Raw genomic sequence first — 12,353 nt, 5'->3', positions numbered from 1 at the left:
CTCTGCTCCATGCAGACTGGCAGCTCTGGCTGCTCCATGCAGACTGGCAGCTCCATGCAGACTGGCAACTCCATGCAGACTGGCAGCTCTGGCTGCTCCCTGCAGATTGGCAGCTCTGGTTGCGCTGAACAGGCGGGAGACTCTGGCAGCGCTGGAGAGGAGGAAGGCTCTGATAGCGCTAGACAAGCGGGAGACTCCAGCAGCGCTGGAGAAGAGGAAGACTCTGGCAGCGCTAAACAGGCGGGAGACTCCGGCAGCGCTGGAGAGGAGGAAGGCTCTGGCAGCGCTAAACAGGCGGGAGACTCCGGCAGCACTGGAGAGGAGGAAGGCTCTGGCAGCGCTGAACAGGCGAGGCGCACTGAAGGCCTGGTGCGTGGTGCTGGCACTGGTGGTACTGGGCCGAGGACACGCACAGGAAGCCTGGTGCGGGGAGCTGCCACCGGAGGACTGGTGTGTGGAGGTGGCACTGGATAGACCGGACCGTGCAGGCGCACTGGAGCTCTTGAGCACCGAACCTGCCCAACCTTACCTGGCTCGATGCCCACTCTAGCCCGGCCAATACGAAGAGCTGGTATGTACCGCACCGGGCTATGCACCCGCACTGGAGACACTGTGCGCTCCATAGCATAACACGGTGCCTGCCCGGTCTCTTTAGCCCCCCGGTAAGCACAGGAAGTTAGCGCAGGTCTCCTACCTGGCGTAGCCATACTCCCTGTGAGCCCCCCCCCAATACATTTTTGGGGCTGACTCTCGGGTTTCCATCTGCGTCGCCGTGCTGCCTCTTCATATCAGCGCCTCTCCGCTTTTTCCGCCTCCAGTTCTTCTTTGGGGCGGCGATATTCTCCAGGCTGTGCCCAGGGTCCTTTTCCAATATCTCCTCCCAAGTCCAGAAGTCCTGTGATCGCTGCTCCTCACGATAAACAGGGGGAGTTGGCTCAGGTCTGAACCCTGACTCTGCCACACTCTCCCTGAGCCCCCCCCCCAATAAATCTTTGGGGCTGACTCTCGGGCTTCCTTGCAAACCGTGTTCCCTCGTATCGCCGGCTCCTATCTCCGGCTGCCTCTGCTCTCCTAAGTGCCTCCACCTGTTCCCATGGGAGGCGATCTCTTCCAGCCAGTATCTCCTCCCAAGTGTAACAACCCTTGCCATCCAAAACGTCTTCCCATGTCCATTCCTCTTTTCGCTGCTTCTGCTGTCGCTGCCTGTCACCACGCCGCTTGGTCCTGGTGTGGTGGGTGATTCTGTTACGGTTTTCTTCCGTCGAAAGAGAGTCGGACCAAAATGCAGCGTGGTTAATTCGATACATCTTTAATAAACGGAAAAAACGATCAATACAAAAACAATAAACGTACGTGAAAACCGAAAAAGCCTAAACTGGTGCAACTAACACAGAGACAGGAACAATCACTCACGAAACACACGTGGCTGCCTAAATATGGTTCCCAATCAGAGACAACAAGAATCACCTGCCTCTGATTGAGAACCGCCTCAGGCAACCATAGACTATGCTAGAAAACCCCACTAAGCCACAATCCCAAAACCTACGAAAAACCCCCATACATAAACACAACACAAAATAAACCCATGTCACACCCTGGCCTGACCAAATAAATAAAGAAAACACAAAATACTAAGACCAGGGCGTGACAGTTATCCCTTTCATGTCCTGCCTCCAGTCCACTTACCGCTATCTGAACAAGAGAGCCTCATCGAAACTGCAACAAGCGGTTATGTGAAAATGTTATTTAATCAGAAGCCACTGCCAGATTTCTGGATTGGGCTGCGCTCAGAGTTTCTTGCCTTGGCAAATCGTGCTGTTAAGACACTGATGCCCTTTGCAACCACGTACCTATTTGAGAGTGGATTCTCGGCCCTCACTAGCATGAAAACTAAATACAGGCACAGACTGTGTGTGGAAAATGATTTAAGACTGAGACTCTCTCCAATACAACCCAACATTGCAGAGTTATGTGCATTCTTTCAAGCATACCCTTCTCATTTTTGATGAACAAATAAGGTTTTATATGCAAGATGGCTAAATAAAGAGCAAAATTATTGATTATTATTATATTACTATTTGTGTCCTGGACCTATAAGAGCTCTTTGTCACTTCCCATGAGCTGAGTTGTGACAAAAACTCACACTCATTCTTCTGTTTAATAAATCTATCGTATCGTGTGTGTGTGTGGCAGGCTTACAATGATGGCAAAAAACAACATTTGAGAGTGTGTTGACCCTGGTGCTAGAGGGGGTACACAGATGTAGGTTGAATGTTTGAAGGGGTACGGGACTATAAAAAGTTTGGGAACCACTGTTCTAAACAACATAGCACATCATCTTAGACAAGTATAGCCGCTGAAACAGTGCTATGTCCAGGTCTTAAACCAGACTGGTGCAGTGCTATGTCCTGGTCTAAAACCAGACTGGTGCAGTGCTATGTCCAGGTCTTAAACCAGACTGGTGCAGTGCTATGTCCTGGTCTAAAACCAGACTGGTGCAGTGCTATGTCCAGGTCTTAAACCAGACTGGTGCAGTGCTATGTCCAGGTTTAAAACCAGACTGGTGCAGTGCTATGTCCAGGTCTTAAACCTGATTGGTGCTCATTAAGAATAGAATGAGAAGTTTAAAAAGTTCTAAGCTGAAAATTAGCCAGGGACTCTAAAACGTTACCACCTCCCTGATTACCTTCCCTGTATATGTCACTCCCGTTGGTTCCTTCCCCAGGCGTTTCTGTTTCTGTGTCTTGTCTGTGTGTTGTTCGTGTTTTCTTGTTTTGGATTATGTTACGTTTATTTATTAAAACACTCACTCCCTGAACTTGCTTCCCGACTCTCAGCGCACTCGTTACAGGTAAGAGGGTGACCTTAGATAACCAAGTCTCTCAAGGCAGGCAAACAGGATTACTTAGTTAGAAAATGTTTAGAAACAACTTCATTCAAGTAGAAATTAAAGCATGCATCATGGTAGAATAATATTTTCTGGCTGTCCACGTCTGACACAGCACAAACACTCTAAAAGTCAATTGCAGTGTAATGTATTTGGTTTCACTCCCTGCCATAGAGAACCCGTGTCACTCACCAGGGTTACAGTCTAACGTGTACAGTATATCTACCGTATGTCTGATTGGTTGACCGTTGCGTCACTCACCAGGGTTGCAATCTGTGAGCAGGGAGCAGATGGACAGCAGCACCTTGGAGATGGTGAGGGCGGGGCTCCAGTTGTCTTTCAGGATATCCAGGCAGATCACCCCCTGGCTGTTGATGTTACAGTGGTAGATCCTGGTGCGGAACGTCACCTAGGAAAAAGCAAAAAGTAGATCTAACATCACCTAGGAAACAACACAAAGTAGATCAATATCACAGACAGATCACCCCGACTGTTGATTCTATGGTCGTAGAACCTAGTGTGGGACATAACCTAAGAGACCACAGGAAGTAGATCCTGGCTAGGAAACAACCCAGACAGACAGCTCAGTACTCCCTGATTGGTGTTTTAACTGTTGTAAATCCTCGAATGGAAATTGACCTGTGGAAAAGGAAGAAGTCATGAAACACATTCAGGCTTTATCAGCCAGCCAGGCAGATAAAATAAGCTACAGTGGTAACAATGGGGTCAACAGTACAGCATGCAAGGATTACGGTTACTGTAATTCACCAGCAAAACCTTTAACTGTTTCCAGTCGACAAGAAGCATTGTGTCAAAGGAGCTAGAACATTGCCAATCCACACCTCCCAGTCTGCAGATTTTTTATTTAACCTTCATTTAACTAGGCAAGTCAGTTAAGAACAAATTCTTATTTACAATGAAGACCTACCCCGGCCAAACCCTACCCGGACGACGCTGGGCCAATTGTGCGCCGCCCTATGGGACTTCCAATCACAGCCGGTTGTGATACAGATACTATACTCACCTAAACCTCACAAAGCTAAACCACACATCCTTAACCTTTGCCCTTATAAACAGAAAAACATAATTAAGACACCATAGATGGGAGACCACAGGCCAGGAGCAAATGGTGTGTGAACATCTATTAACCTTTCCATCCAATCTCAAGTAGGGCCATGGTCGGTGACATATGCTTGAACCTGGACTCTTAACATCCCATTGAAGCCTTCTCCCTCTGAGCAGACCTCTGCGTCACAAATAAAATAACAATCTATATAGTGCACTACTTGTCAATAGTAGTGCGTTATATAGGGAATAGGGTGCCATTTGGGACAAAGTCCTTAATGCAAGGAAAACCAATTAGACCAGGCACGGAGGATGATCTTAATGATACCACTGGCTGTGGTTATGCCTTTGACATGAGAGAGAGAGAGAGAGAGAGAGAGAGAGAGAGAGAGAGAGAGAATATACAAGGTCTGAAGTCATCTGCCTTTGGCCTAAAGAGCAGGAACCCAGACTTCATCAAAGAAATTGGAAATACAGCCATTGTCATCCTACAATAAACCTGGTATAAAGGAGACGGGCCCACTGGTTGCCCTCTAGGTTACAGAGAGCTGGTAGTCCCATCCACCAAACTACCAGGTGTGAAACAGGGAAGGGACTCAGGGGGTATGCTAACTTGGTATAGAGCAGACCTAACCCACTCTATTAAATTTGTCAAAACAGGAACATTTTACATATGGCTTGAAATTAATATAGAAATGATCTCAACAGAGAAAAATGTCCTCATGTGTGCTACATATATCCCCCCAATAGAATCCCCATACTTTAATAATGACAGCTTCTCCATCCTAGAGGGGGAGATCAACAATTTCTAGGCCCAGGGACATGTACTAGTCTGTGGCGACATAAATGCCAGAACTGGACAAGAACCTGACACCCTCAGCACACAGGGGAACAAACACTTAGTTGGAGGTGACAGCATTCCCTCCCGCACATGCCCCCCCTAGACACAACTGCGACAACATAACCAACAAAAATGGGTCACAACTCCTGCAGCTCTGTCGGACCCTGGAAATGTACATAGTAAATGGTAGGCTTCAAGGGGACTCCTACGGTAGGTACACCTATAACTCATCTCTTGGCAATAGTAATGTAGACTACTTTATCGCTTAGAGCGTTCACAGTCAGTCCACAGATTACAGCAAAATCACAATCTACTTAAACAAAGCTATGCTCAATCATGAGGCTTCAAAGCCAAAGGAACTGAATAATATTAAGAAATGGTATAACAACAAATTCAATCCCTTCTAGACAATTTCCTGGACACAATGTTTCACTGTAATAGTGAAGGTGTAAACTTAGCAGTAGAAAACCTAAACAGTATATTTGACCTTTCAGCTTCCAATCAAATCTACAAATGTCATGCAGACAACCTAAGAAAACAAACAACAATGACAAATGGCTTGATGAAGAATGCAAAAAGCTAAGTCATTTTTTTAGAAACCTATCCAACCAAAAACATAGAGACCCAGAAATCCTGAGCCAGAATCACTAAAACAATATAGAAATACATGGAAAAGAAAGAACAGCAAGTCAGAAATCAGCTCAACGTAATTGAAGAATCCATAGAATCTAACCACCTCTGGGAAAATTGGAAAACTCTAAACAAAGAACAACACGAAGAGTTAACTATCCAAAACAGAGATATATGGATAAACCACTTCTCCAATCTTTTTGGCTCTAAAACAAAGAACAAACAACAAAAACATAGACATGATCAAATACAAATCTTAGAATCAATTATTAAAGACTAACAGAACCCACTGGATTCTCCAATTACATTGAATTAACTACAGGACAAAATACAAACCCTGATTGATGTCATCATGAATTAATTAATAAAATATACAGACCACAAATTCCTATTGGCCATACTTAAACTCTTTAACATCATCCTCAGCTCTGGCATATTACGCCAAATTTTGGAACCAAGGACTGATCACATCAATCCACAAAAGTTTGACCCCACTACCGTGGGATATGCGTCAACAGTAACCTTGGGAAAATCCTCTGCATTATCATTAACAGCAGACTCATACATATCCTCAGCGAAAACATTGTATTGAGCAAATGTCAAATTGGCTTTTTCCCAAATTACCGTATGACAGACCACATATTCACCACGCACACCCTAATTGACAAACAAAGAAACAAACCAAAACAAAGACAAAGTCTTCTCATGCTTTGTTGATTTCAAAAAAGCTTTCGACTCAATTTGGCATGAAGGCCTGCTATACAAATTGATGGAAAGTGGTGTTGGGGGAAAAACATTATAAAATCCATGTACACAAACAACAAGTGTGCGGTTCAAATTGGCAAAAACACACACCAATTTCTTTCCACAGGGCCGGGGGGTGAGACTGGGATGCAGCTTAAGCCCCACCCTCTTCAATATAATCCACAAACTGTTGAGGGCTGCAGCACCTGGCCTCACCCTACTAGAATCTGAAGTCAAATGTCTACTGTTTGCTGATGATCTGGTGCTTCTGTCCCCAACCAAGGAGGGCCTACAGTAGCACCTAGATATTCTGCACAGATTCTGTCAGACCTGGGCCCTGACAATAAATCTCAGTAAGACAAAAATAATGGTGTTCCAAAGAAGGTCCAGTTGCCAGGACCACGAATACAAATTCCATCTACACCGTTGCCCTAGAGCACACAAAAAAACGATACATACCTCGGCCTAAACATCAGCGCCACAAAGCTATCAACGATCTGAGAGACCAGGCAAGAAGGGCATTCTATGCCATCAAAAGGGACATAAAACTTGACACTGCAATTAGGATCTGGCAAAAAATACTTGAGTGATAGAACCCATTGCCCTTCACAGTTGCGAGGTCTGGGTTTTGCTCACCAACCAAGAATTCACAAAATGGGACAAACACCAAATTGAGACTGCATGCAGAATTCTGGAAAAATATCCTCAGTGTATGATGTAAAACACCAAATAATGCATGCAGAGCAGAATTAGGCTGATACCTGCAAATTCTAGAAAAGAGCTGTTAAATTCTACAACCACCCTAAAAGGAAGCGATTCCCAAACCTACCATAACAAAGCCATCACCGACAGAAAAATTTACCTGGAGAAGAGCACCCTAAGCAAGCTGGTCCTGTGGCTCTGAGACCAAACCAAATCATGAGAAAAAGAAAAAAAAAATTACTTGACACATTGAAAATTATTGACAAAAAAACTGAGCAAACTATAATGCTATTTGGCCCTAAACAGAGAGTACACAGTGGCAGAATACCTAAGTACTGTGACTGACCAAAAATTAAGGAAATCTTTGACTATGTACAGACTCAGTGGGCATAGCCTTGCTATTGAGAAAGGCCGCTGAAGGCAGACCTGGCTCTCAAGAGAAGACAGGCTATGTGCACACTGCCCACAGAATGAGGGGGAAACTGAACTGCACTTCCTAACCCCCTGCCAAATGTATGACCATATTAGAGACACATATTTCCCTCAGATTACACAGACCCACAAAGAATTTGAAAACAAATCGAATGTCTTCATACTTTTGGAACTTTTATGAGTGTAACATTTACTGTGAATTTTGTATTGTTTATTTAACTTTTATTTATCTATTTCACTTGCTTTCGCAAGTAAACATATATTCCCCATGCCAATAAAGCCCCTTAAATTGAATTGAAAGACAGAGATAGAGAGGAGGGTAATCAGTAGCTCTCTCTCTCTCTCTAAACGGTTTGTGCCATCTATATGGCATGTTAATAAAGAACGTATTTTATTCCCATAACCACTGTAAAGGCTAATCCCATCACTGTGTTTAGTACTATAACTGCTGGAAAGGGCAAACATATCATGACCAGTGTAGAGTGGTAAAACATTAAGTTCCGTGACTAATTTGTTTTTATGTGAAATGGGGTAGAAATAACCATAGTAGCTAGTTCCCCTCCACTCCCAGAAAGCAATTATGATCCAGATTAACTATGCAGTATTTTTTTTTTTACGTGTTATTTCTTACATTGGTACACAAGGTAATCTTAGGTTTCATTACATAGTCGGGGGGAACTACTGAATATAAGAGCAACATCAACTCACCATCATTACGACCAGGAATATCACTTTCACAAAGCAGATCCTGTGTTTTGCCTTACACCCAGGACAATGGATCGGATCCCAGCCGGCAAGCCTAAACAACGTCGCCGTAAAAGGGGCAAACGAAGCGGTCTTCTGGTCAGGCTCCGGAGATGGGCACATCGCGCACCACTCCCTAGCATACCACTCGCCAATGTCCAGTCTCTTGACAACAAGGTTGATGAAATCCGAGCAAGGGTAGCATTCCAGAAAGACATCAGAGACTGTAACGTTCTTTGCTTCACGGAAACATGGCTCACTCGAGAGACACTATCGGAGTCGGTGCAGCCAGCTGGTTTCTTCACGCATCGCGCCGACAGAAACAAGCATCTTTCTGGTAAGAAGAGGGGCGGGGGGGGTATGCCTTATGATTAACGAGGCGTGGTGTGATCATAACAACATACAGGAACTCAAGTCCTTCTGTTTACATGACTTAGAATTCCGATGATAATCACAGCCGTATATATTCCCCCCCAAGTAGACACATCGATTGCTCTGAACAAACTTGATTTGACTCTATGTAAACTGGAAACCACATATCCTGAGGCTGCATTCATTGTAGCTGGGGATTTTAACAAGGCTAATCTGAAAACAAGACTCCCTCATTTCTATCAGCATATCGATTGTGCAACCAGGGCTGGTAAAATCCTGGATCATTGTTATTCTAACTTCCGCGACGCTTATAAGGCCCTCCCCCGCCCTCCTTTCAGAAAAGCTGACCTCGACTCAATTTTGTTGCATCCAGCCTACAGACAGTAACTAAAACAAGAAGCTCCCGCGCTCAGGTCTGTTCAACGCTGGTCTGACCAATCTGATTCCACGCTTCAAGACTGCTTCGATCACGTGGATTAAGATATGTTCCGCATTGCGTCCAACAACAACATTGAGGAATATGCTGATTCGGTGAGCGAGTTCATTAGAAAGTGTATCGGCGATGTCCTACCCACAGCAACTATTAAAACAGTCCCAAACCAGAAACTGTGGATTGATGGCAGCATTCGCGCGAACCACTGCTTTTAACCAGGGAAAGGTGACTGGAAACATGACCTAATACAAACAGTGTAGCTATTTCCTCCGCAAGGCAATCAAACAAGCGTCAGTATAGAGACAAAGTAGAATCGCAATTCAACGGCTCAGACACAAGAGGTATGTGGCAGGGTCTACAGTCAATCACAGACTACAAAAAGAAAACCAGTCCCGTCGTGGACCAGGATGTCTTGCTCCCAGACAGACTAAATAACTTCTTTGCTCGCTTTGAGGACAATACAGTGCCACTGACATGGCCCGCTACCAAAACCTGCGGACTCTCCTTCACTGCAGCCGACGTGAATTAAACATTTAAACGTGTTAACCCTCGCAAGGCTGCAGGCCCAGACGGCATCCACAGCCGCGTCCTCAGAGCATGCGCAGACCAGCTGGCTGGGGTGTTTACGGACATATTCAATCAATCCTAATCCCAGTCTGCTGTTCCCACATGCTTCAAGAGGGCCACAATTGTTCCTGTTCCCAAGAAAGCTAAGGTAACTGAGCAAAACGACTTCCGTCATCGTGAAGTGCTTTGCGAGACTAGTCAAGGACCATATCACCTCCACCCTACCTGACACCCTAGACCCACTCCAATTTGCTTACCGCCCCAATAGGTCCACAGACGACGCAATCGCAACCACACTGCACACTGCCCTAACCCATCTGAACAAAAGGAATACCTATTTGAGAATGCTGTTCATCGACTAAAGCTCAGCATTTAACACCATAGTACCCTCCAAACTGGTCATCAAGCTCGAGACCCTGGGTCTCGACCCCACCCTGTGCAACTGGGTACTGGACTTCCTGGCGGGACGCCCTCAGGTGGTGAGGGTAGGTAACAACATCTCCACCCAGCTGATCCTCAACACTGGGGCCCCACAAGGGTGCGTTCTGAGCCCTCTCCTGTACTCCCTGTTCACCCACGACTGCGTGGCCATGCACACCTCCAACTCAATCATCAAGTTTGTGGACGACACTACAGTGGTAGGCTTGATTACCAACAACGACGAGACAGCCTACAGGGAGGAGGTGAGGGCCCTCGCAATGTGGTGTCAGGAAAATAACCTCACACTCAACGTCAACAAAACAAAGGAGATGATCGTGGACTTCAGGAAACAGCAGAGGGAGCCCCCCTATCCACATCGACGGGACAGTAGTGGAGAGTAAGTTTAAAGTTCCTCCGCGTACACATCACGGACAAACTGAATTGGTCTACCCACACAGACAGCGTTGTGAAGAAGGCACAGCAGCGCCTCTTCAACCTCAGGAGGCTGAAGAAATTCGGCTTGTCACCAAAAGCACTCACAAACTTCTACAAATGCACAATCGAGAGCATCCTGTCGGGCTGTATCACCGCCTGGTACGGCAACTGCTCCGCCCACAACCGTAAGGCTCTCCAGAGGGTAGTGAGGTCTGCACAACGCATCACCGGGGGAACATTACCTGCCCTCCAGGACACCTACACCACCCGATGTCACAGGAAGGCCATAAAGATCATCAAGGACAACAACCACCCGAGCCACTGCCTGTTCACCCCGCTATCATCCAGAAGGCGAGGTCAGTACAGGTGCATCAAAGCAGGGACCGAGAGACTGAAAAACAGCTTCTATCTCAAGGACATCAGACTGTTAAACAGCCACCACTAACATTGAGTGGCTGCTGCCAACATACTGACTCAACTCCAGCTCACTTTAATAATGGAAATTGATGGAAAAAATGTATCACTAGCCACTTTAAACAATGCCACTTAATATAATGTTTACATACCCTACATTACTCATCTCATATGTATATGTATATACTGTACTCTATATCTACTGCATCTTGCCATCTTTATGTAATACATGTATCACTAGCCACTTTAAACAATGCCACTTAATATAATGTTTACATACCCTACATTACTCATGTCATATGTATATACTGTATTCGATACCATCTACAGCATCTTGCCTATGCCGTTCTGTACCATCACTCATTCATATATCTTTATGTACATGTTCTTTATCCCTTTACACTTGTGTGTATAAGGTAGTAGTTGTGGAATTGTTAGGTTAGATTACTCGTTGGTTATTACTGCATTGTCGGAACTAGAAGCACAAGCATTTCGCTACACTAGCATTAACATCTGCTAACCATGTGTATGTGACAAATAGAGAAGTTTGTCTGACTCAGTAGAGCCTCAAACATAAATTGTCCACAACAGTGAAATGGGCTACATTGTATGTGAATTAATGAGGAGGCAGAACACATCTTAATTCAAACTGTTAGAAAATAATTTAAAATTGACAAATTGAAACATAATTAGCAGGCAGCATGCCTTGGTTTGAGGACAGCGCGGGTTAACTGTCCTGTTGCGTAACAATCACATTTTGGAACATTGAGTGCATTCTGACATTACACGCATAAAATACACTCACGCTGGGGTGACCGTTAGAGATATTTGGAACTCAAGTGTGAAAAGGTTAATGAGAATATATGCTGTAAACTCAGTAAATGGCTCTAAAAAAGAGGAGCCCCTGCAGTGCCTATTCAAGCTTTGCTGGCCTTCTCCCTTAGTGCCCAGTATCACACAGCCACAAAGCCACGTGTGACCGAGACTGAAACCACCACTGCTGCCTGTCTCTCTCTCAATAACAGCATTGTGTTAAATGGTTCAGGGTTATTCTGGTCCCCTGGTCTCCACAGTCATATGACAGTAGCGCAGAGTGCTGTAGTGTTATCGCTACTGTGTCGTGCATAATAGCCTCAAGGAGATGATGGCCGGGCGCCGCCACAGTTAGTCAACAAACACAAGACAAGACATCATGTTTATCAGCTTCAAGGTTTCAACTGATGACCTCAGCAAACTGCTCTACCTCCATGAATAACGATAGAGGACTAGCTGCAGACAGAGGCTGCGTAGCAAATTACACCCTATTCCCTACTTAGTGCACTACTTTGAAAAGAGCCATGTGGGCCATGTTACTGAGCTGTTAACCGTTAATACTCCGACCTCTAAACCTATAAAGCAAGTGATTAAAGCATTCGGTACCTTTGGTGGCTTGAAGGGGTAGTCGGATGAGAAGGTGATATCTAAGAAGAAGACCCCTCCCTCGTACACCGAGCCTGGTGGTCCCAGGATGGTGGATCTCCATTCATAGATGTTGTCTCCCTTGGGTCCCGCACTGCATACAAACAAAGACAACAGAACAGAGGGAGTGAAACACCGCTCAACACAGAATAACAGCATGTGCGCACTCCCTCAAATCACTTGGAGAAATGATCCTTTCTGTTTTATTC

The 12,353-nt window shown here is 45.3% G+C and overlaps 1 protein-coding gene across 1 annotated transcript in view; it reads right to left on the bottom strand.

Annotated features, from left to right (window-relative positions):
* The window catches only part of LOC109868403 (ubiquitin-conjugating enzyme E2 E3), a 33,871-nt gene that overhangs the window by 3,492 nt on the left and 18,026 nt on the right, over nucleotides 1-12,353 (bottom strand). Inside the window, exons 4-5 of the mRNA XM_020457940.2 lie at nucleotides 12,106-12,238; nucleotides 3,149-3,296 (exon numbers count right to left, since the gene is read on the bottom strand). Coding sequence (XP_020313529.1) covers nucleotides 3,149-3,296; nucleotides 12,106-12,238 — 281 coding nt within the window. The remainder of the gene's footprint in view (nucleotides 1-3,148; nucleotides 3,297-12,105; nucleotides 12,239-12,353) is intronic.

This window comes from Oncorhynchus kisutch, linkage group LG2 (assembly GCF_002021735.2).
Source record: "Oncorhynchus kisutch isolate 150728-3 linkage group LG2, Okis_V2, whole genome shotgun sequence".
NCBI classification, from domain to species: domain Eukaryota; kingdom Metazoa; phylum Chordata; class Actinopteri; order Salmoniformes; family Salmonidae; genus Oncorhynchus; species Oncorhynchus kisutch.
This window is presented reverse-complemented; position numbering and strand designations above follow the sequence as displayed.